Source organism: Oncorhynchus tshawytscha, linkage group LG06, assembly GCF_018296145.1.
Source record: "Oncorhynchus tshawytscha isolate Ot180627B linkage group LG06, Otsh_v2.0, whole genome shotgun sequence".
NCBI classification, from domain to species: Eukaryota; Metazoa; Chordata; class Actinopteri; order Salmoniformes; family Salmonidae; genus Oncorhynchus; species Oncorhynchus tshawytscha.
In genome coordinates, this window is record NC_056434.1 from 17,386,715 (window position 1) to 17,412,667 (window position 25,953).

The following is a 25,953-nucleotide window of genomic DNA, read 5'->3' on the forward strand; positions in this document are numbered from 1 at the left end:
CTGTTCAGATACAACTCCTAGTTCCTACACTAAGAACTTGTGTAGATCTGAAAGGAATGGATATGTTTCAGCAAGAAGGCACATTCCTCCTTAGCCTAATCAGAGTGCAAAGTGGATCTGGCATCTACCATGTTCTGTACATGTGTATTTTATGACCTGTAATGAGTTTCTAATGACAATTTCTGTGGAAACAGACAAACTTATCTTCTCACTACCAAATTGCTTAACCCTATCCACTTTTGGATCAACATGAAGTGTCTAGGAAGTAGAGACGACATGGGTTGGTTCTGGATGGAAACCACGTTTCTTTAGAAAGAGCAGTTGACAAAGTGTTAGTGACAGCCTTGTGCAAGTGTTGAAGCCAGCGTCCTCTTCCAAGTTCAAAATCTCCACATGAACGTGTGCACTAATCTCCCCCTGTCCCTCCTATTTATAACTGCTTTAAGAAAGAGGAAGGGCAGCAATGAGATTAGATCAGAGCCTCATGGATCTTCTGCTCAAATGACTTTTACTCTTCTTCCCCACATAACGGTCCTCATCAGGAGAAGAAAAGGAGGCTTTGTTCTTCCCCTTGTTGCCCTTTGGACTTACAGGACCACAACTGAGAAGTACTGCACGAAGTAATGCCACTGAATGGGATAACTGGGCCTAGATGATTTTTATAAGACGCTTCAGGTGGCTCGGCAAGGTGCACTGAGTCGATGGAGCTTTTTTTCCGGCAGTGTTTCCTCCCCTGTTCTTCTGTTAACGTCTGATGAAGACTGCACCCTGGTTGATACGACTCGCACTTCTGAGTGTTGAAACTACGTAAATTCCCTTTGTGTTTTCTAATATTCTTGTGCGCTATTGTTATCCCATTTCGGACTGGTTGGTTGCTATGCACAATTAACAGCCAGCACTCACAGAAAACCTAACAAAAGTGTCTTGAAAGTGCATCATGGATGCTAATAGTGCTCAGCTAAAGACTAAGCTGAAAGAGCGACGCTCTACCATCAATGTGCTGGGAGCCAGTTTCTCACAGTCCATTGAGGAAGAAAAGGCCTTCTATTTCTCCCAGGGCAGTTCTGTTAAGCCATGGAACTCTTTGGAACACCTGGACAGCCCTGCTCCTGAGGGCCAGATCCCAAGACACCAAAAAGAGACGTTGAGACCACAACAGAACATTAACATCAACGTAGGGGGAAAAGTCTTTCACATTCCCAAGAAGATGGCCGTCAGATTCCCTCGCACACGGATAGGCTCCTTGGCCCTGTGCACAGACCGCGTCAAACAGCTCACTCTGTGCGATGACTACTCGGTGCTCAGCAACGAGTTCTTCTTCGATCGCGACCCAACTTTCTTTTACTACATCTTTCATTTCTACAGCAGTGGCGTTCTGTGGGTGATGCAGGAACTGTGCCCTATCAACTTCGAGGAGGAGATGCAGTACTGGGGCCTGAGCTGGAATGACACCCAGCGCTGTTGCCGTATCCTGTTTGAGGAGAAGGTGGATGAACTCCGGGACAATCTGAAGGTGGAAAAGGAACTCTTAGCAGAGATCGAGATAAAGCATGATGAGGAAGGCTACAAGACCATGTTCCTGGGTGGAATTCGCAAAGACCTCTGGGACCTGATGGAAAATCCTTACTCCTCGCTGTCGGCCAAATCCTTTGCAGTTTTCTCTAGCCTCCTGGTGCTCATCTCCATCGTGGCTATGACCCTCAACACTGTGAAGGAACTGAGGACCCACACCCTCTCTGGCAAGACCTACCTGGAATGGGTAGAGATTTTCTCTATTCTCTTCTTCACAATCGAGTACTTCATGCGCCTTGTTACAACTTGTGACATAAAGCACTTTGTCAAAAGCTCCCTGAACTTGGTGGACCTGGTGGCCGTCATGCCCTACTTTATCCAGCTGATATTTGAAGCGTTTGCCAACGTGGAGGACCTCAGTGCCCAGGAAGATCTCAAAACCCTGGCTCGTGTCAGCAAGGTCAGCAAAGTGCTCAAAGTTGTCAAGCTGATGCGCATCTTTCGCATCCTGAAGCTGGCACGTCACTCCACCGGCATGAGGGCGTTTGGGTTCACCCTGCGCCAGTGCTACCAGCAGGTGTGTTGCCTTTTCCTTTTCATCGCCATGGGCATTTTCATGTTCTCTGCCCTCCTGCATTCGGTAGAACGGGATGTCGAAGGCTCTCCATTCAGGAGTATTCCTGATACCTGGTGGTGGGCGACTGTGAGTACCCAAACTTGTACTCAGACTTTAGTGTAAATTATACTATGTATGTAGCTTTTGGTTGACTTACTTGACTTTGTCCTTGATGCTACATCTAACCTTAAAATATGTTGTTTGAAAAGTACAACATAAATACCGTTTTTCGTATTGTTGAGAAATAACCAACACTCCCTCTGTAGTTACATACTCAGCATAGGGGTGTTATTTCCTCCCCTAATCATCTCTTCCCCCTATATAAAACCCATGAGAACTAATTTCAAACCAGCATTTCTCTTGTGTGACAACAGAGAAGCATATCATGTTTGTGTGCGGCCCAATGTCCTGTATATCAAGTTTAGATTCAGATTAAATACTTAAAGGATTAGTACTCTCTGATGTAATCCTAGTACATGTGAAATACAAACTGAATTGCAATTATACTGTTCTTGTCACGGCATTTTGGACTTGTGGGGAAAGTTGAAGGGCAGTATTTTGTTGCAGATCCTCATAGATCATTTGATATGTATTACACAATTGTGCAACTTCCCAATTTTTACATTCACTTCCTTAGTCTCTATTGTATTGAATCTGACATTCCATACCATGTCCACCTCCTATATGCTAACAGTGATTTTTCAGGGATAAGTTTAATTTTACCATTACCTCTAAGTGACAAAACAAAAGGTTAAAACAAGATATCAAATAACACAACCAAGATAAATGACAATAATGTTAATACTACAATCTTGAGACTTCTTTCCAAACTATCTTCACTACATACTACTGTTATAACCATAGTGTCATTATTAACATAAAACATGTTGACAACGACAGAGGAAGGCAAGCTCTGAGAGTGTGTCCCTCTAACCCCGCATTACAGGTGAGCATCTCCCAAGTGGGTTATGGGGACGTGGTGCCCGTATCCCTTCCTGGCCGCGTGGTGGCATTCTCCTGCATCTTCTTCGGCATCATTCTCAATGGCATGCCCATCTCTCTCCTCTTCAACAAGTTCTCAGACTACTATGCCAAGCTCAAGTACCAAGAGTCCACCTCAACCGGTGTGAAACGCCGCTTGATGCTCAAGGCCCGTCTCCGTCGCAAACTGGACGTGTGCTTCAATCCCTCTATGGGCGACCTGGAGGAAGGCAGGAGCCACTGAGCTCTAGACAGGATGTACTTTTTTGACATTGCAGGGGGTATTTCAAGACTTCTCTACCAAATCACCAGTGGGGAGGTGGGGTATGGTCTGGACTAATAGGAGTGAGATGGAGCTAATGATAAGGACAGGGGACACACAAAGCAGACTCAGAGAGAGGATGTACAAGGGAGGATGTGGGTGTCACCTTATGCAGTTCCTGTAAAGTCAATGGTATGTGGTGTATTGTGCATAGTGTGTTTAAGCGTGCAGACCAGAGTGTTGTAAGTTACAGTATATTTTAAATGCAGTATACCATGTTGCAATCTTTGCACAAATTAAAGCTGATTCTTGTCATAGTCTATCATGTCATGACTCTTATCATTGCTTATCATAAGCGTGTTGTAATCTTTATGAATGTATTTTTTTTGTGGCTTTTCCATTTAAACACTTCATTGCACACAGTCAAATCACAAGTTAATTTACCTCATATGGTGTCGAATGTAACACTATGGTCCCACCCTCATTTTGTGTTAAAACTACTCTGGTCATGGTGTTATTTTTGGAGTTAAAACGACACAATTGTGTAAACATCCAACTCTCAGAGTTGTTTAATTTAACTCCAATGGCCATTTTCCTCTTCAGTATAATTTTAATTTTTTTAATCATATCCCTATTTTACACTTTTCTGTGTTTGGAATTAACAATCAACTACAGCAGAGTACATTTCTCTTTCAGTTTACTTCCTTTGAGTTATAAGGGTTTGAAGCCTTATTTGAATATTTCTTAGTGTCATATTATATGCTGGTTTGTAATGTGATATCCAATCTCTGTTGGAAGCCCACTTACAGGAAGATGTCCTGCACTTTTAAATCACTCAACTTGCATTTAGAATGCCTGACGGAGTAGAGAAGAAAATCAGAATATAAAGACTAGCGATGGGTTCTTTTGCGAACGAACGGCTCTTCTTTTTTTTTTGAACGGCTCTTTTTGTCCGAACTCAACGTTTTTAACACCTGTAACTGCTATTTCCTGCAACCTAGAGCAAAAAATGGCCCTATGTGATAACAAATAGTTATTTTAAGAAGGTTGTGTTGAGGTGGTGGGGCTCAGTTATCAAGTTAGCTAAGCAGTTGTGTTGTCAAATATGATCATTATTGGCCTCATTCCACTTTTTAGTACAACCATTCATGACAAATTGTTCACCTATATTTGAACATTGTCTACAATTAGTGTCATCTTCAATTAAAATATTAACTTCCCCGGTAAACCTATAATGCCTTAGGCTCTTTTCCCTCTCAGTCTCGACTGTAACCCCAGACCCGTTCTCTATAACATTAGCGGCGGACTCATTCTCCGGTGGTGCTGACAAAGGTCCAGCAGCAGCAGCTGATAATTGTAGTTAGCTGCGTTTTACACTTAGCTAGCTAACCAACTAGGCAGTTACCAGACACTCACTCGGTCAGAGAAGTATGGCTAAGTTACAAACTAGACATTGCGTTAGCCAACGTCGGCTGACTCCATCTACTCCTGTCTATAGGTCTTCTTCTAGGTTCAAAACAATATGGCTATAGTCAGGTACTTCATTGTCAGAAGAAACCCACTCACACACTGCAATCTAGTGCAGTCAAAAAGTATTCCATAAGCTCATCGTTCCAAAAGTATTCACCTGAATCCTCGTCAAGCATGGACAACGTTCTAGTTCATATTATTATGGTGCACGTGCAGCCCAGAAGTATATAATCAATTTATATCCCCAATTCACAATGTCAGATTGAAAATATAAGTGACATAACAGATTCATACATATATATGCACTACTCATTGTTTTTTAGGGGGGGTTATATTGAAACATGTACTTTAAGTCTGTTCTCAGGTGGTGAGTCAGGTAGTCCTGGGGGCGGGGGGCAGATGAAGGGTGAGACTGTTGCAGCTATTGGTAGATGGCCTTCACTTTGTTTTGAAAGGAGGCCAGAAAACTGTCAGAGGTCGGTGTTGATTGTGAGAGAGGGTTTGTCCAGTGGGCGGAGAAGTTTGTTGTTGGTTGAGAAGAGCAGTATTGGGTTTCCTTGTTCATTCCTTATGATGTTGGAGAAATAGGCAGATTTTATTGTGGCAAGTGAGTCCTTGTGTACGTGTTTTTTTTTATAGGCCTCCTTATGGACGATGAGCCCTGTCTGTTTGTAGCCCTGTTCTAGTTGTCATCCTTTGGCTTTCATGGCAGGAGTGTACCCTGGCATTGGGATGTTGGAGACCACCCTTATTTTAAGGGGGACCAGAACATCCAGGTGGGAGGAGAGCTTGCTCACTGTTGTAATGAGCCAGCAGGTCAGTCACTGAGGATACATTAGGGTCAGTGGTGTCATGTGATTGCAGTAGATCCATTAGGTCAGCAGTGTGGATCCTTTTTGCTATTTCTGTAGGAAATTGTGCACTTGTTGGTAGGCTTGGGCATGGGGGCGGACACACTGAACAGTATGGCCTTGTGGTCAGAGATGAGTATTTCCAGACCTGAGAGGTTGGAGGGAGCCGTGGCAGTTGTGCACACAAGGGAAAGTACATTGGTGGGGTAGTTGACATGCTGTGTGAAGTTGAAGCAATTCAACAGGGCCATAAAGTTTCTGTCAAAAGCACATCCATCAGTCCACATGAATGTTAAAGTCCCCTAGCAATTGTGTGGCAGGACACAAGGAGCAGACCGATGTTAGGCACTCAGCTAACTCAGAGAGGAAGACTAGAGGTTTTAGGTGGCCGGTAAATTGGTACTATAAACATTTATTGAGGGCCAGATAATGTACAGGCTATGCATTGAAATGTTACCTGCAATACAGGTGTGACTTTGATCTTCAAGTCAGACTGATGAAGGACAGCAAGCCCACCTACGACCCACAGCATGAGGTTTGTCAAGGTAAACAGACAGATGTTGCTTGGTTAAGCAGGTAATAGCAATTGGTTGGTTGCATGTCTATTAGGCACAGAACATCAATACATTTGTCCACAATGTCACTGATGAGTAGGGCTTAGTTGTTCAGGGATCGAGTATTAAAAACAACAAAATTGCCAGGTGACTGGCAAATGAAGTGGGGAATGGTGAGTGGAGTGGGCTTGGATGGCTCGGCATTTGGGCAATGTTATTAAATTGCTGAGGTCAACACCACAACATTCAGCTGCGGTAGGGGAAGACAGGGAGACAGTTCTGTGTGGACTCTTTTGGCTTATGAGTGGATTTAGTACCATCTTGCAGTCTTCTGTTGGATTCCAAGTTGAGGACCCGTTTTGAGTTCCTTACTAAGGGTTTGTTTAATCCTCTTGAAACCACGACGGAATCCTGAGTAAAAGATGTGTGTCCCCCATTCCTGTACTTTGTAGTCCTCCAGAAGATAATAGGTTAATCACTTCAATGCAGGTGTCCAAAGCAGGTATTCAATGCAGGAATTCAAATGAAAACTGAAAATGAAAATCAGCTGGCTCTAGATTTTGTTGATGGCAAAAAGTCAAATTTGTCATCCACTTTCAATATTGAAGGTTAAAAAATGACTAGATTAAAACGATCAGTAATTGATGAGTGAATCTAAAACAAAAGGTTATTTAAGAAAAATGCACCTTAACTCAACTATAAATTTCTAATACAATTAACTCAGTGTGCTTCATTCTGTAGCTAGAAGACTCCTGATATCTCCAGGCAGTGGGAACACTGAGGGCCTTCAGAGAAGGCCTAATGATTTATAAAACATTTACCAGTCAACTTTGGACACATACTCATTCCAGGGTTTTATTTGTATTTTCTTTATTGTACAATAATAGTGAAGACTTCAAAACTATGAAATAACATATGGAATTATGTAGTAACCAAAAAAAGTGTAAAACAAATCTAAATATATTTGAGATTCTTCAACGTAGCCAGCCTTTGCCAATAGTGTACAAAGCTATGAAAGATTCTCTCAACCAGCTTCATGACGTAGTCACCTGGAATGCATTTCAATTAAAAGGTGTCCCTTGTTAAAAGTTAATTTGTGGAATTTCTTTCCTTCTTAATGTGTTGGAGGATTGTGTTGCGACAAGGTAGGGTTGGTATACAGAATAGAAGTCCATATTATGGCAAGAACAGCTCAAATAAGCAAAGAGAAACAACAGTCCATCATTACTGTCAGACATGAAGGTCAGTCTATCTGAAAAATTTCAAGAACTTTTAAAGTTTCTTCAGTCACAGTGCAATCACAAAAACCAGCAAGAGCTATGATGAAACTGGCTCTCATGAGGACCGCCACAGGAAAGGAAGACCGAGTTACCTGCTGCGGAGGATAAGATCATTAGAGTTACCAGCTTCAGAAATGGCTAAATAAATGCTTCAGAGTTCAAGGAAGACACATCTCAACATCAACTGTTCAGAGGAGACTGTGTGAATCAGACCTTCATGGTCGAATTTTTGCAAAGAAACCCCTACTAAAGGACACCAATAAGAGGTGTGATGGTTTGGGGGTGCTATGCTGGTGACGATGTCAGTAGAGGAAGAGCGGAGAGAGACTGCAATTCGATTGGAAGGGAATAAGCAAACAATCAAACTTTTAATCGGTGTGACTGCGGTTCGGCACGGCTATACTGTGACTGGGTCAGAGATGGTAGGAGATAGTGATAGAGAAGAAAGCGAAGCAAATCTGGAGCATAGCGGTACAAGCGGGAGAGATCTATGGAGGCGGAGACGAAGAAAAGGAAGTTTGAGGAGAGCAACATAGTTTCCAACACCAGCAGCATTTTGGCGGTAGAGAGTTCTAAGGAGTAAGGGCAAGATACCTTGTGAGGGGATCATGGAGGTGAGAGGAGCATAAAGGAATTCTGAAGTTGGAGTTGGGATGATGAGCCCAATAAGGTTGACGGCTGTGATTGGGGAAGTTGCCAATTCTAAAGTGTTAAGAGATGGGAGCTTGTTGGTGTTCTAAATTAGATAGCTATCTAGGCTACTCACCATTCTATAGGCTACAGATCTGAACCATCACTAGAATAGTTATTTATATGTTATTGAGTAGGCATGTATCTTTGTTGAATCTAATTATTAATCTAACAATACAAATCCTTATTGTTTTGTAAGATATGTAAGGTCTTTTATATGTTGCAATAAAGTTGACTAAAGTAGTAGCATTTTTTTAAACGTATTTTCACTTGGTAATGAGTAATAAGTAATTATAGAAATTGCTTATAGGTAACTATAAAGTTACACTTCACTTTAAATAGCTAAATCATGTGTAACAACTAGCAAAAACCTTGTACTTATGCAGGTATGTACTCTGTGTATCACTGTTTATTTTCTCACTTGGATGGCGGCACTTTCAGAAGCTGATGATTAGATTGTCAGAATGGTTAACGTACTTTGTAGGTACACTTCAAGTAAGTACACGTCAAGATACACTTAATTATAAATAGATAAATCCTGTGTAACCCCTATTAATTACATTGTACTCATGTAGATATTACACATACTCTGTAATGTACTTGTGGGTTTATCCTCTCACTTGGATTGTGCTTCCAGAAGCTACACAATTAGGGTCAGGTTGTCAGGATGGCTAATGTACTATATAAGTACACATAAGTACACATGGGCTCCCGAGTGGTGCAGTGCAAGAGGCGTCACTACAGTCCCTGGTTTGAATCCAGGCTGTATCACATCCGGCCGTGATTGGGAGTGTCACAGGGCTGCGCACAATTGGCCCAGCGTTGTCCAGGTTTGGTCAGGGGGCAGGCTGTCATTGTAATTAAGAATTTGTTCTTAAATGACTTGCCTAGTTAAACAAAGGTAAAATTAAAAGCTGGACGTAATGACATCACAACTTTAAACAAAAAACATAGAATGTCGAAATAAAATGAAGTGGTTGAAGTGTTTATATGACCCATTTAGTCAAAATCAAATAAAATTGTATTAGTCATGGGGACGAACTCATCGATGCACTTATTGATGAAGCCAATGACTGATGTGGTGTACTCCTCAATGTCATCGGAGGAATCCCGGAACATATTCCAGTCTGTGCTAGAAAAACAGTCCTGTAGCTTAGCATCTGCTTCATCTGACCACTTTTTTTTATTGATCGAGTCACTGGTGCTTCCTGCTTTAATTTGGCTTGTAAGCAGGAATCAGGAGGATAGAATTATTGTCAGATTTGCCAAATGGAGGGTGAGGGAGAGCTTGGTACGTGTCTCTGTGTGTGGAGTAAAGGTGGTCCAGAGTTTTTTTCCCTCTGGTTGCACATTTAACATTCTGATAGAAATTTGGTAAGACTGATTTAAGTTTCCCTGCATTAAAGTTCCCGGCCACTAGGAGTGCCGCCTCTGGGTGAGCGTTTTCCGGTTTGCTTATGGCGGAATACATTGATTGCAGTCTGAGTGCCAGCATCAGTCTGTGGTGGTATGTAAACAGCTATGAAAAATATAGATGAAAATTCTCTATGTAGATAGTGTGGTCTACAGCTTATCATGAGATACTCTACCTCAGGCGAGCAAAACCTCAAGACTTCCTTAGATATCGTGCACCAGCTGTTATTTACACAAATACATAGGCCGCAGCCCCTTGTCTTACCAGACACCGCTGTTCTATCCTGCCGATACAGCGTAAAACCAGCCAGCTGTATGTTGATAATGTCGTCGTCGTTCAGCCACGACTCCATGAAACATAAGATGTTACAGTTTGGAATGTCCCGTTGGTAGTTTACTCTTCCACGTAGGTCATCAATTTTATTTTCCGAAGATTGCACGTTTGCTAGCAGAATGGAAAGCAGTGGGGGTTTATTTGATTGCCTATGAATTCTCAGAAGGCAGCCCGCCCTCCGGACCCTTTTTTCCCACCTTCTCTTCACGCAAATGACGGGGTTCTGGGCCTGTTCCCGGGAAAGCAGTATATCATTCACATCGGGCTCGTCAGACTAGTTAAAGGAAAAAAAGGATTCTGCCAGTTTGTGGTGAGTAATCGCAGTCCTGATGTCCAGAAGTTATTTTTGGTCATAAGAGACGGTAGCAGCAACATTATGTACAAAATAAGTTTAAAAATAAGTTACAAACAATGCAAAGAAACAAACAAAAAAACACAATTGGATAGGAACGTTAGCCTTCTTCTCCGGTGCCATCTGTATTCACAAATTGCACATTAATAAATTGACAACAGCCTGTATGCCATGCCCACCTATCTGTTTCATGTCTCAGGTAGCCCGCAATAGCCCGTGGATAGAATGCAATAACTGAATAATATTTGTCATAATCCTAACATGCTGACCAGACCGGACACATTGCATGCGCAAGCGTCGCAAAATAAATGTAGAAATCCATGTTATTCAATTATTGCACCCACACTGCTCCCGCGCGCCAACGAGCGTCTGCGATGCCAAGGGCTAACATGCTGACCAGACCGGACACGTTGCATGCGCGAGCGTCACAAAATACATTTGGAAATCCATGTTATTCAATTATTGCACCCACACTGCTCGCGCGCGCCAACGAGCATCTGCGATGCAAAGGGCTAAAATAGAACTCCTTTCTATTTCTGATGCAGATCGCACTGAAAGTCCTGTCTCTCCCATCTCCTCACTGTTTTATAGAAGCAGGTACCCACGTGCCATCTCCTCACTGGTTAAACAAACGTGGGTGATTGAAAGACGGACTGTTTTGCCGGTGGTCGTGGTAATACTATGAAAGCAGTAGGCATTTTCGTGATGCCATCACTTGCCCCACATCTTCTAAATTATACATTTTGAAAAACACTGTTTTCATCATCAATTTTCACAATAAAGGAAGTTCGACAAAAGAAAATCCATCCCTGCCGAACGGATAAAATGTTAGTTGATCTTTAGAAAATGTATCTTACATCTGCCGTTTTCATTAAGTCGCAATGATTTTTTTTGCCACATTGCTTAAATCGAAAAATAGGTATGTAATGACACATTATATAAACTCTTTATAGTGTTTAATTTACATTTTAGAGGCGATAAGGTGATAAGTTGGACAGATCGAGTGGAAAAACGCAATTTTCCCACACAACATCTCTCTTCTCACTATCACGCATTAGTTTCGCTTCCCTTTAATACTCATACTGTAAACATACTGAATTGTAATTGGATGCATTTTACCATCATATAATACTGTGCTATGATTAGTTAAGACCACCCAAATGGTTAGGTCATGGTCAGTTTGATCCTGGTTGGCGATACGTGAATATGCCAGTTATAGCTAGCTAATAAAGAGCTACGTTAAGAAATATACTGTAGTACTGCATTTTATTATTTTGTACAAATTGTGCAAAACAAGACATGGTGTCTGTAACGGTTGTCTTCCTCCCCTTTGACGAGGAGGAGTAGTAGGAAGGATCGGAGGACCAATGGGCAGCGTGGTAAGTGGTCATGATATTTATTATAACTCAGAACACTAAAGAACAAAACAATAAAGCGACAACGAACGAAACGAAACAGTCCTGTACGGTGAATACACAAAACACAGAACAGAAAATAATCACCCACAACTCAAAGGAGAAACCAGGCTACCTAAGTATGGTTCTCAATCAGGGACAACGATTGACATCTGCCTCTGATTGAGAACCATACCAGGCCAATCATAGAAAAAAGAACAGACTGCCCACCCCAACTCATGCCCTGACCATACTAAAACAAAGACAAAACAAAGGAGCTAAGGTCAGAACGTGACAGTACCCCCCCCAAAGGTGTGGACTCCGGCCGCAAAACCTGAACCTATAGGGGAGGATCTGGGTGGACGTCTGCTCTGGCGCGGGACGTGGACCCCACTCCACCATAGTCTTTGTCCGCCTCTTTACCCGCCTCTGTGGCCTCTTTAGAGCGGCGACCTTCGCCGCCGACCTCGGACTGGGGACCCTAGCAACAGGTCCCGAATGGACGGGAGATTCCGGCAGCACCAGACAGACGGGAGACTCGGGCAGCTCCGGAGTGAAGGGCGATTCAGGCAGCTCAGGACAGACGGGAGACTCTGGCAGCTCAGGACAGACGGGCGACTCTGGCAGCTCAGGACAGACGGGCGACTCTGACAGCTCAGGACAGACGGGCGACTCTGGCAGCTCAGGACAGAGACTCTGACAGCTCAGGACAGACGGGCGACTCTGGCAGCTCAGGACAGACGGGCGACTCTGGCAGCTCAGGACAGACGGGCGACTCTGGCAGCTCAGGACAGACGGGCGACTCTGGCAGCTCAGGACAGACGGGCGACTCTGGCAGCAGCTCTGGCAGCTCAGGCCAGACGGGCGACTCTGGCAGCTCAGTAAAGACGGGAGACTCTGGCAGCTCAGGACAGACGGGCGACTCTGACAGCTCAGGACAGACGGGCGACTCTGGCAGTTCAGGACAGACGGGCGACTCTGGCAGCTCAGTAAAGACGGGAGACTCTGGCAGCTCAGGACAGAGACTCTGACAGCTCAGGACAGACGGGCGACTCTGACAGCTCAGGACAGACGGGCGACTCTGGCAGCTCAGGACAGACGGGAGACTCTGGCAGCTCAGGACAGACGGGCAACTCTGGCAGCTCAGGACAGACGGGAGCACCTGTAGGGACGAGAGGCAGCTGCGGAGTGAAAAGCGATTCCGGCAGCGCCGGAGTGATGCTTGATTCCGGCAGCTCCTGACTGACGGGCGGCTCTGGCAGCTTCTAACTGACGGGCGTCTCTGGCAACTCAGGACAGACGGGCGACTCTGGCAGCTCAGGACAGACGGGCGACTCTGGCAGCTCAGGACAGACGGGCGACTCTGGCAGCTCAGGACAGACGGGCGACTCTGGCAGCTCAGGACAGACGGGCGACTCTGGCAGCTCAGGACAGACGGGCGACTCTGGCAGCTCAGGACAGACGGGCGACTCTGGCAGCTCAGTAAAGACGGGCGACTCTGGCAGCTCAGGACAGACGGGCGACTCTGGCAGCTCAGGACAGACGGGCGACTCTGGCAGCTCAGGACAGACGGGAGACTCTGGCAGCTCAGGACAGACGGGAGACTCTGGCAGCTCAGGACAGACGGGAGCACTTGTAGGGAGGAGACGGAGAGCCAGCCTGGTGCGGGGGGCTGCCACAGGAGGCCTGGTGCGTGGAAGAGGCACTGGATAGACCGGACCGTGGAGGCACACTGGAGGTCTCGAGCACTGAGCCTGCACAACCCTACCTGGCTGGATACTCCCCGTAGCCAGGCCAGTGCGGCGAGGTGGAATAGACTGCACTGGGCTGTGCTGGCGAACCGGGGACACCATGCATAGGGCTGGTGACATGTACCCCGGCTCGAGGAGACGCACTGGAGACCAGATGCGCTGAGCCGGCTTCATGTTACCTGGCTCGATGCCCACTCTAGCCCGGCCAATACGAGGCGCTGCGATGTAACGCACCGGGCTATGCCTGCACACTGGGGACACCGTGCGCCTCACGGCATAACACGGTGCCTGCCCGGTCCACCTCTCTCCACGGTAAGCACAGGGAGTTGGCGCAGGTCTCCTACCTGACTTCGCCACACTCCATGTGTGCCCCCGCCCCAATAAAGTTTTGGGGCTGCCTCTCTTCCCAGCCGCGCTGCCTTGCTAGCTCCTCATAATGGTTTTCTCTCGGTTTTCGCTGCCTCCAGTTCTGCCTTGGGGTGCCGATATTCTCCCGGCTGTACCCAGGCTCCCTTGCCATCCAAGATCTCCTCCCAAGTCCAAGAGTCTTGAACCCGCTGCTCCTGGGTACCACGCTGCTTGGTCCGGTTGTGGTGGGTGATTCTGTAACGGTTGTCTTTAACAAAGCAAATAAAGCGTCAATGAACGAAACAGTCCTGTACGGTGAATACACAAAACACAGAACAGAAAATAAATCACCCACATCTCAAAGGTGAAACCAGACTACCTAAGTATGGTTCTCAATCAGGAACAACGATTGACAGCTGCCTCTGATTGAGAACCATACCAGGCCAAACACAGAAATCCCAAATTATAGAAAAAAGAACAGACTGCCCACCCCAACTCACGCCCTGACCATACTAAAACAAAAACAAAACAAAGGAACTGAGGTCAGAACTTGACAGTGTCAGAGTAAAAGGTCTTTTAAAAGATGGATTTTTCTGGAGTTCCTTCACCTCGAATGGACTGGGAGTCTACAAACTTACCCGATGCATGGAGTAAGTACAAACAGCATGTGGAGCTAATGTTCACGGATACTCTGAAGGACAGAGGAGAAGAGGAAAAGTGCAGCTACCTGCTCCTCTGGAACGGTGAAAAAGGGTAAGATATTTACAACGCATGGACACTTACCGAGGCTTAATCAAAGGTACTGAAAATATACTACGATCGTTTTGAAGCATATGTTGCTCCGAAGAGCAATACGATTTTCGCTAGGTACAAATTCCATGAGAAAGTACAGGGAGCTAGCGAGTCTTTTGAACAGTTTGTGACAGAGCTGCGTCTGCTTGTGAAAGACTGTGATTATGCAAACAAGGATGAGATGGTCAGGGACCGTATTGTATTTGGAATACACTCACCACGAGTGAGAGAGAAACTTTTGAATGTTGGGTCTGAGGTAACGCTGGACAAAGCTGGACAAAGCTATCGACATAGCCAGATCTCATGAGCTCAGATGAAAAACATTTTGCGAGGCAGCACGTGCACATCATGTGAACAAGCAGTGCGCAGTCAGGCAGACATCATAGCACACCTCTGGTGCACAGAGAACGCATTTTGCGACACAGACTCAAAATGCCCCAAAACATGTGGATATTGTGGATACAAAGTGCATGGCGAACAAGGAAATTGCCCAGCTAAAGGAAAACAGTGTACTAAATGTGGAAAATGTTAAGGGTTGCGTCAATCGAATCTTGTATCAGGATAAATATGACATTGAGTCACCGATTGTATACTATGTACTTTTTATTAGCTAAGCAATAAGTAGTAAATGCAATATTTGTATATACGGGTTCGCTGTAACACCATGCAGGGTAGAACAGAGAACTGACTTGTTCCTGACAAAGATATTATAATATACTCTGACAGAAGTAGTTCTTGCTTCCGAGCCGGCCTGTCACAGAGTAGAGACTACAATCAGCCTATCATTGATTGTTGGCACACAAGCTGGTCCCAGCCCCCTAGACACTTCAGCGGTCAGTCGTTGTAGTTGTGTAGAATACCTATGCGCTCATGCACTCAATACAGTTATCACACACCTGGCTCCTGTTATCTAATAAAAGACTGTTTGTTCCCTACCCTACGTTCTGTATGTGCCCCCAACAATTAATGATTAATGATAGCTGCCTACACCCAAGGCCAGCCACAGCCTTTCCGCTAGTCACACCATGTTGCAAAATGTTGCTTTTAACATACACAGACACCCTCATGATAGGCCAAGCATATTTTCAATCCTCACAAAAATGGAATCACTTTGCAAAAGTGTGCAGAGCTTACTGTGGAAAAACAGTACACACCGTGAGTGAAGATGAAATGTCAATCAAAGAGTCAAACGCTGATGAACTATTTATTAATTCAGTGATGCAGAAAAGTCAAATATCAGAGACAGAGCAAGCCTTTGCTGACATTGAGATAGGAACACAAGGCACAAAGCTAAAGTTCAAACTAGACACTGGTGCACAAGTAAACATTATTCCTCTGAATAAGTACCACAGCTTGACATCTGAATGCGAGCTACAACCGACCACGTGCAGACTGACTGGTTATGGTGTTGGACAGCTCCCAGTAAAAGGCACATGCACTTTCAAATGCAAATACAAAGAAAGTGACATGATGTTGGACTTTTATGTTGTTGACACTAGAGCACCTGCAGTGCTAGGTCTTAAAGCATGTTTAGACATGGACCTCATCAAGCTAGTTTTATCAGTGACAGCACCAGTAGAGACAGACAATGTACTGGAGGAGTTTGCTAATGTTTTTACAGGAATAGGATTATTCCCAGGAGAATGTACCATTCACCTTGACCCAGACGCAACCCCTGTGGTCTAACCACCAAGAAAGATTTCCCTTGCTCTCCGTGCCTGTCTGAAGAAAGAGTTGGAGAGCATGGAGCAATCTGACATAGTCACCAAGGTTACAGAACCGACTGACTGGGTAAATGCGTTAGTGGTGGTGGAGAAACCACGCACAGGCAAGCTCCGAGTATGTCTAGACCCAAGAGACTTGAACAAGGCTATCAAAAGCCCCCATTATCCTTTACCGATGCTAGATGGCATCACACACAAGCTAGCGGGAGCACACTACTTCAGTGTCATGTACTACTGGGCTATCAGGCTACTGGGCTATCAAGCTCACAGAAGAGTCATCTAAGCTCACAACATTCAACACACTGTTTGGACGCTACAGGTCACCTGCCTTTTGGGATTATCTCAGCCCAAGACCAGTTTCAGCGAAAGATTGACGAATTGCACGAAGGCCTCGACGGAGTTGTGGCAATTGTGGACGACATCCTTGTCTATGGTCGAACCAAAGAGGAGCACGACAAAAACCTCTGCGCGATGCTGCAAAGGTCCCGCGAGAGAGGAGTCCGGCTCAACCCCGAGAAGAGCACAGTCGGTGCTACAGAGGTCAGCTACTTCGGACATCTTCTCACAGCGACTGGAATCAAGCCAGATGCACAGAAGATCTTAGCCATAAAATAAATGGAGCCACCAAAGAACCGTGCAAAGCTGGAAGCAGTGCTTGGCATAGTCAACTACTTGGCCAAGTTTGCACCCAGCCTCTCCAATGCTAATGCACCCCTGCGCCAACTGCTAAAGCAGTCCAGTGAGTTTCTCTGGGACAAGCAACACGACATTGCTTTCCAGAATGTGAAAGACTTGATCACGAGAGAACCAGGACCAATCCTTGCCTACTACGATCCCAACAAAGAGCTCAGAACTACAAGTGGACACGTCGAAGTATGGACTAGGTGCAGTGCTACTGCAAGAAGGAAAGCCCATCGGCTACGCTTCCAAATCTCTCACAGACTGTGAAATCAACTACGCTCAAATCGAAAAGGAGCTCTACGCCATTCTGTTTGGATGTAACCGTTTCCATCAGTACATATATGGATGACAAGCCATTGTGGAATCCGCCCACAAGCCCCTTGAGTCAATTATGAGGAAACCACAGGCCGCAGCCCTGCCAAGGCTACAGAGAATGATCCTTCAACTACATAAATACGACTTCACAATCACTCACCGTCCAGGCAAAGACATCCCTGTCGCAGACACACTCTCCAGGAAGTTTCTTACCTATAAGGACAGCAGCCTCAGTGAAGGCATGGACATGCAAGTGCACACTGTGTATAGCAACTTACCAGTTAGTGACACAAAACTGAAGGAGATCCAAGCAGAAACAGAAAAGGATTCGCAACTCGCACAGCTGAGGAAAGTCATACAGGATGGATGGCCTGAGGAGAGGAGAAAATGCCCTCAGAGCGTCTCAGAATCCTGGAACCATCGTGATGAACTATCACAGATCAACGGAATAATTTTCAAAGGAGAGGAAATCATTATTCCTACCAGTCTCAGAGAATAGATTTTGACAAAGATCCATGCTGGACACATGGTCATGGTCAGTTTGATCCTGGTTGGCGATACGTGAACATGCCAGTTATAGCTAGCTAATAAAGAGCTACGTTAAGAAATATCCTATAGTACTGCATTTTATTATTTTGTACAAAGTGTGCAAAACAAGACATTCCCCACCCGACCAGACGGGGCTCATTGCCTGCTTCAATTATGCAGAAACGGGCAGCGTTTAGGTCATGTAATTCATTCTGTTGGAAAGGGGAGAAATTGTCCTTTACAATGGTATTGACATTACAGTTGATCTGGAGGTATTACGTTTTTGTGGCGCTAAAATAAGGGCAATTGTACGGACCACGGCGATGTACGAGTTTACGTGAGTTTACGTTACACAGTATATCATTAATTGATGTATATCATTATTCAGTTTATCACAAATTGATGTTAATTAATTAATACACAACATTTCTCATAGTCTAAGGTTGGGACTTTGGTTGACGAAAGCGCTCAAAGCAGCAACATAAAATCTAACTGGCAGATAGAGGCCAATGCTCAGGAGCAAGTGCACTTATAACACCTAGCGCTCACGAGCAAGTGTATTTTTAAACTGATTTCCTGAGCAAAGGACACACATGTTCCAGCCGTTCTGACAATAGGACGCAGGCAGAAAAGGTAATAGACAACGACTTTAATGTGCACTGGAAATATGGAGATATGCATTTCTATGACTATGAATGGGTTTTATACTGTAAGTTTATCATACTAGAAATACAGATTCCATATTTGTTCGTTTGTAGGCATATTTTATATTCGTCTAATAGCCTAATAATCTCGAAAAAGTCATTATTTGTGCCAGTTCAAAATTATACATGCGAACAAACAAATAAACTGCTTTTGGACGGTACAATTATAATAAGTCATGCAGATCCTTAGGCTACCCAGAGAAAACTTGATGAATTAACAGTGCAATAGCTACTCGTGTGTGAGATGTTTGTTTTATTACTGTGGCAAAGGCAAATGTGGTTATTATATAAGAAAGTGTTAACCTATAAATTCACTGTTTGCTAAAATGTATTATAACAGCGAATTACCACAGTCTCTGGTGGTCTTAAAACGGGCGTATTTTCAGATTGTGCATTATCTACTGGGACACTCTTATCCTGTTATTGTCAATGAAGGAACAACCTTCACCAAAACAGGAACTCTGACTCACTCAAATTGGTCAGTAGCTTATTATGTATTTGTAATAATTGTAGTTCTACAAGTACCTGAACAGTGGGTGTGTAGACCTATTTTGTCTGTCAACATCTAGTCTTGGAAATCCAAGACCTATTTCAACAGCACTAAGTATGCATGTATGCAGCACTTTGTGTGTCGAAACATTACCATTAAGCGAAATGACTTTTATAGGTATTTTCCGGACTTTGACATCAATTGTGTCTCAGGTGCTGAATGAAAGGTTAGAAGACATATTTTCTGGAAGTCGTAAATATGTCTTATATGGACATACAAAATGAACTATTTTCTGTACATTGAAAATATTTATTTTCCCGGATATTGAAAATACGTATTTTTCAGCCATTGATTGTATGGCCAAATTTCAACTGCTATATATTCTCAATGAAGTAAGCATGATATCACAAGCATACTTTTTCACGCCTCTTAATATGAAAGAATGGCCAACTGAAGATTGCAACAAAATATTTGTTATTTCTCCTATTACATGCACCTATGCTAGATTTTTGAATTGCTTTGAAACTAGCAGCAATGATGTTCAAAATACTTTTAATGTACAGAATAAACCAGCAGACCACTTCAACTATGACTGCGATATGTTGTGGTTTATCTACCTAAGTTGAATGCATTGACTTTAAGTCACTCTGGATAAAAGTGTCTGCTGATGTAAATGTAGAAACAAACACTTGCAAAGCATGCTGGGTATTATTCCAATGAGCTCGGCCCCAAAACAAGTACAAATTTGGTCGGTGCAGACCATATCCAAATCTGTACGAATCATAGAAGTCTAGGCTATGTTTCACAAGTTTGAACATCACGTTTAGTACAGTAGAGCACAGTAAAACACAGAAGAGTATGGTACAGTACAGTTTAATTCATTAGAGTACAGTAAAGTACAGTACAGTACAGTAGGGTACAGAATAGTTCAATTTAGAGTATAGTGCAGTACGGTACTATACAGTAGAGTTTAATTCAGTAGAGTACAGTTCAGTAGAGTACTTTAAAGTACAGGGGGGGTAGCGTAGCCTAGTGGTTAGAGCATTGGACTAGTAACCGGAAGGTTGCAAGTTCAAACCCCCGAGCTGACAAGGTACAAATCTGTCTTTCTGCCCCTGAACAGGCAGTTAACCCACTGTTCCTAGGCCATCATATAAGACATTTGTTCTTAACTGACTTGCCTAGTTAAATAAAGGTCAAATAAAAAAAGTTAAGTAGGGTACAATACAGTACACTTTACTCTAGTGTGCTGTACTGTGCTGTCCAATCTTGCGAAACCTAGATGTCAATGATTGGTTTAGATTTGGTTCGGTTAACATTTTTTATCACTGAGCAAATTTCGGGCTGAGGAGTGCAAACTTGAAAGTTGTGAAAATTCAATGCAACTTCCGGCGTGCGTTTACTGTGAACACTGAGGCTGTACCCACTTTAAGATAGTTTTAACAGTGGTCATGTAGGCTACTGTGGATATTTGATCATAACGTAGGCCTACCATAGTGGCCTATCAACAAAAGCAATGGAGAAAATGCATCCCATAACATTTTAACATGGAAATAGCTGTTCTATATAACATTTTAACATGGAAATAGCTGTTCTATATAACATTTTAACATGGAAATAGCTGTTCTATATAACATTTTAACATGGAAATAGCTGTTCTATCGTTCAGCCTACAGTAGCAGCCAATGTGTGGTGTTCAATGTAGGCCTACATTCCATGAGACTTTTTGAAGAAAAACATGCAGGGCTTGACATTAACCTGTTTATCCACTTGTCCTTCAGAGGATGTGACTGAAAATATTGTGTTGTTTGATGCAAGAAACCACTTTACAAAATAAAATTCCTCATTAGTTCCATACCATTATTAAAGAGAATCAGACAAATTATGCTACCCTCTGCCTATTGGCTACTTAGCTTATTCACGCATGTCTCAATAGACAACACTTCCTCTTTAAGACAAACAAAATCTCTTTACCAAAGATGTCTAGAAATGACACGTTTTGTGCTCTTGTAAGAAGCCATCACTCCCCCATTGCTGTCTAAAAATGATCTATACCTGGGCTAATAACTCACTAACTAGCAAAGGTTATGAGGAAATGTACAAATGTGCACACATCGCTACATGTAGCTCTCACTTTGATCTCAAAACAAGCGCATCTACTCACAACCACTCATGCTGTAAAAACAGTCCAGTTCAAAGCGAATGGCACAGATCCATACAGTGCATTCAACATGTATTCAGACCTCTTCCCTTGTTACATTGCAGCCTTATTCTAAAATGGATCAAATCATTTTCCCCCCTCATCAATCTACACACAATACCCCATAATGACAAAGCAAAAACAGTTTTTTAGAAATGTTTTGTTAATTTATAATAATAAAAAACATTTAAAAAGTACCTTATTTACATAAGTATTCAGACCCTTTGCTATGAGACTCGAAATTGAGCTCAGGTGCATCCTGTTTCCATTGATCATTCTTGAGCTGTTTCTACAACTTGTTTGGAGTCCACCTGTGGTAAATTAAATTGATTGGACATGATTTGGAAAGGCACACACCTGTCTATATAAGGTCCCACGGTGAACAGTGCATGTCAGAGCAAAAACCAAGCCATGAGGTCGAAGGAATTGTCCGTAGACCCCAAATGTATGCCGGACTGGATGTCTGTGGACGTCTCGGAACGTCTATGATTGGTTCAAATCAATGTCCTTGGGTTATTGATGCGGGAGGCAACCTGGCTGCATTGGTGGAAAAAGTAGTCAATTATCATACTTGAGCAAAAGTAAATGCTATACGTCAAATTCATTATATCAAGCAAACCAGATGGCACAATTTCCTTTTTTACATTTCTATTTATTTATAGACAGACAGGGTCAGTATTTGTGTTTAGTGAGTCCTCCAGATCAGAGGCAGTAGGGATGACAACGCGTTATATTGATAGGTTTGTGAATTGGACCATAATTATGTCCTGCCTGAGCATTCAAAATGTAACAAGTACTTTTTGGTGTCAGGGAAAATGTACGGGTATACATATCCCCATTAGCCGACGCCACTGGGATCCGACACATAACGAAAAATACTTTACAATTTACATACACTACCATTCAAAAGTTTGGGATCACTTAGAAATGTCCTTGTTTTTGAAAAAAAAAAGCAAATTTTTTTGTCCATTAAAATAACATCAAATTTATCAGAAATACAGTGTAGACATTGTTAATGTTGTAAATGACTAATGTAGCTGGAAATGGCTCATTCTTTATGGAATATCTACATAGGCGTACAGAGTCCCATTATCAGCAACCGTCACTCCTTTGTTCCAATGTCACATTGTTAGCTAGTCCAAGTTTATAATTTTAAAAGGCTAATTGATGATTAGACAACCCTTTTGCAATTATGTTAGCACAGCTGAAATCTGTCGGTCTGATTAAAGAAGCAATAAAACTGGCCTTTAGACTAGTTGAGTATCTGCAGCATCAGCATTTGTGGGTTCGATTACAGGCTCAAAATGGCCAGAAATAAATAACTTTCTTCTGAAACTCATCAGTCTATTCTTGTTCTGAGAAATGAAGGCTATTCCATGCGAGAAATTGTCAAGACACTGAAGATTACATACAACGATGTGTACTACTCCCTTCACAGAACAGCGCAAACGGCTCTAACCAGCATAGAAAGAGGAGTGGGAGGCCCCAGTGCACAATTGAGCAAGAGGACAACTACATTATAGTGTCTAGTTTGAGAAACAGACGCCTCACAAGTCCTCAACTGGCAGCTTCATTAAATAGTACCTTCAAAACACCAGTCTCAACATCAACAGTGAAGAGGTGACTATAGGACGCTAGCATGTTGTTAAACAAGTTTTCTGCCAGTCTGCAATTTAACCTCATAGTCAGAGTGCTGGAGTACTGAGCCAAAACAACAACAATTAAAGAGGGCACTTAATCTCTGGCCCATTTTGTACCTTTAATGCCTTGTTTTTTCTCATTACAGAGCAACAAAAATGAGAAGGTCGTCTCGTTTGCTTGAGTCAACAGCTTTACTTGTGATCAGCATTCTGTGCTTGGTCATAATTTTTATTAAAGAGGACATTCGTCCTAAAAAACCCTCAAACCATTTCCAGATAAACAGGAGGGAATCAACCTATCAAAACAGACCTCAGAATCCAACCAGTGAGAGCGCAGGTGTTTCTACCTGGGGCCATTGTGAACGGAATGAGTCTGCGGCCAATGTGTCAGGGTTTTCCTCTCTGCCAGTTCACATCCAAGACTTCCTTTTCTATCGTCACTGCCGCCACTTCCCAATGCTGCTGAATGTACCTGATAAATGTGGAGGCCCTCACAAGTCTGGTGACGTCTTTCTTCTGCTGGTCATAAAAAGCTCACCTGCGAATTATGACCGCCGTGAGGTATTACGGAAAACCTGGGCCAAGGAGAGACAGCAGAATGGAGTCTGGATTCACAGGATTTTTCTCTCGGGAACAACAGGCACAGGCTTTGAGAAGCGCAAGCTAAATAAGCTTCTACGACTGGAGAACCGTGAGCATAATGACATCTTACAGTGGGACTTCAACGACTCCTTCTTCAACCTCACCCTGAAGCAGATTTTGTTCTTAGAATGGATGGACAAGAACTGCCGCCAGGCCCGATTTCTCCTCAACGGTGACGATGATATCTTCGCCAACACAGATAACATGGTGGACTACCTTCAGAGTCTAAAAGACAATGATGGTGACAAGCACCTTTTTGCAGGTCATCTAATCCGCTATGTAGGACCCATTAGAGAGTCAGGGAGCAAATACTATGTCCCAGTCCAGGTTCAAGAGTCAGACTCATATCCCCCTTACTGTGGGGGAGGGGGCTTCCTGCTCTCTGGAAACACAGCTATGGTCATTTACAAAATGACCCATACCATTCCCATTTTGCCAATTGATGATGTCTACATGGGAATGTGTCTGGAAAAGGCTGGTCTTGGGCCAGAGTCCCATTTCGGAGTCAGGACTGCTGGACTTCATGTCCCCTCCCAAAACGGGGACACTTACGATCCTTGTTATTATAGGGAAATCATTTTAGTACACAGATTTCTGCCTCATCAGATATATATTATGTGGCACGGAATACATGAACCTAACTTGAGATGTAGTAATTCGCAAGGTTCTCTTTAGCCATCTGTCTTGTTGAAATCAGTTGCCTGTTGAGGTTTGTTTTTCCAGTCTTTTTTTTCAAACATGTGTGATGTCTGAAAGTTGTTTTTGTTGTTGTAAATACAGACTCATTTTAAGATGTAAATTATGGGATTGATTGCTTCTTCTGTGTGTATGTACATAGAAATTATCAAAGTTTATATAATGTATTGTTTTAAGTCAGTATCACTTCTTTCTATTTAATAAATGAAAACATGCATATTAAAAAATATATATGATATTGATTCTATATCAAACGCTAATAAAATAAAATGCATATTTGATTTTTGCCATGTGTATGGCTTTAGCTCATTCTGGCGATTGTTGTTAAGTAATTGAGGTAAATATTATTGAGTATATGTATATGTTTATAAAGTATATGTTTTTATTGTTCATAAACCCACCGGACCACAAATAAGCCATATTTCACAATAATTTCCACTGCAGATCACCATAAACAATGGATTTCATGAATTCATATTTTATTTAACCAGGCAAGTCAGTTCTTATTTACAATGACAGCCTACCCCAGCCAAACCCAGATGACGCTGGGCAAATTATGTGCTGCCCTATAGGACTCAAGGCTGGATGTGATACCGCTGCGCCACTTGGAAGCCTACTCAGAATCTGTCATCCTTTTCTCTTCAGTACTTCAGCTGTAGCCACACATTTTAACATTTATAGTATGAAAGTAATACTATTATTACATAAACCAAGTGGAGACATGGGACAGCAGGTAACCTAGTGGTTAGAGCATTGGGCCAGTAAACGAAAGGTTGCTGGATTGAATCCCTGAGCTGACGAGGTAAGAATCTGTTGTTCTGCCCCTGAACAAGGCAGTTAACCCACTGTTCCCCGGTAGGCTGTCATTGTAAATAAGAATCTGTTCTTAACGCACTTGCCTAGTTAAATAAAATAACTTTTGGAAGCATACAAACAACATTCTGTTATTACAAGTGCCTGATACTGTATTGGCAAAGGGGGATACTTAGTCATTTGTTCAACTGAAATGTGTCTTCCACATTTAGCCCAACCCCTCTGAATCAGAGAGGTGCAGGGGGCTGCCTTAATCGGCAGTGCCCGGGGAAGTGGGTTAACTGTCATTCTGCTCAGGGGTAGAACGACAGATTTTTGTCAGCACAGGGATTTGATTCAGCAACCTTTTGGTTACTGGCCCAACGCTCTAACCACTAGGCTACATAATGTACCTCCCCATATTGAGAATAGAATAAGTGTAGAAAGGGAACTGACGTACAGTAGGCGGTATCTTTCCAACGGACACAAGTTTTGTATTTCTGTGGATGTTTGGACAATGATGTATCTATCTATATTTGACAGCTGGCATTATTATTAAAGTAAACGATTCACAACACATTCTTGATTAATAATTTTCTTAACATTTTTCACTTGTGTAACTACAATGCCTCAGGAATCCCCCACCACCCGCTAAACTCAGAACAATCCTGCCCAACTTGCACAGTGGATGATTACATGGGCGGCTTTATATAATTAACATTTCATTATTTATTTTCCATATTTTCTCATTGTTTCTGTGATCAAAAAATACAATTAACATTTAAATGTCCTGTGTAGTATTTTAATATTTTGATACTTTGTGCAAGGAAATTGATAAGCATTAAAAACTTTGTGGATGGAGCCTCCTGAGTGGCGGAGCGGTCTAAGACACTGTATCACAGATGCTGGTTCGAGACTCGTGCCGGTCATGACCGGGAGAT

At 43.1% G+C, this 25,953-nt stretch overlaps 2 protein-coding genes across 3 annotated transcripts; both read left to right on the forward strand.

Moving 5' to 3' along the window:
• The first annotated feature begins 455 nt into the window (after window positions 1-455).
• LOC112252157 (potassium voltage-gated channel subfamily V member 2-like) lies at window positions 456-3,691 on the forward strand. The gene is made up of 2 exons (XM_024423149.2): window positions 456-2,215; window positions 3,075-3,691. Exons 1-2 carry the CDS (start codon window positions 938-940, stop codon window positions 3,351-3,353), a joined length of 1,557 nt encoding a protein of 518 aa, XP_024278917.1. The 5' UTR covers window positions 456-937; the 3' UTR covers window positions 3,354-3,691.
• Window positions 3,692-18,347: 14,656 nt separating this feature from the next.
• Window positions 18,348-25,589, forward strand: LOC112252159 (N-acetyllactosaminide beta-1,3-N-acetylglucosaminyltransferase 3-like). Of its 2 annotated transcripts, none has more exons than XM_042323037.1 (2): window positions 18,348-18,481; window positions 23,029-25,589. In XM_042323037.1, the coding sequence occupies exon 2, from the start codon at window positions 23,039-23,041 to the stop codon at window positions 24,197-24,199; it is 1,161 nt and encodes a 386-aa protein (XP_042178971.1). In that variant the 5' UTR covers window positions 18,348-18,481; window positions 23,029-23,038; the 3' UTR covers window positions 24,200-25,589. The 2 variants fall into 2 exon arrangements, with proteins under 2 accessions (XP_042178971.1, XP_042178972.1); XM_042323038.1 differs by lacking the exon at window positions 18,348-18,481 and adding an exon at window positions 22,828-22,862.
• Window positions 25,590-25,953: the final 364 nt, after the last annotated feature.

What these genes read in the sequence shown, in the direction of transcription:
- LOC112252157 (XM_024423149.2), top strand. Translation starts at nt 938, where the DNA reads ATGGATGCTAATAGTGCTCAGCTAAAGACTAAGCTGAAAGAGCGACGC. An exon ending in ATACCTGGTGGTGGGCGACT is followed by an intron (nt 2,216 to 3,074) that starts GTGAGTACCCAA and finishes CCCGCATTACAG; the next exon opens with GTGAGCATCTCCCAAGTGGG.
- LOC112252159 (XM_042323037.1), top strand. Translation starts at nt 23,039, where the DNA reads ATGAGAAGGTCGTCTCGTTTGCTTGAGTCAACAGCTTTACTTGTGATC.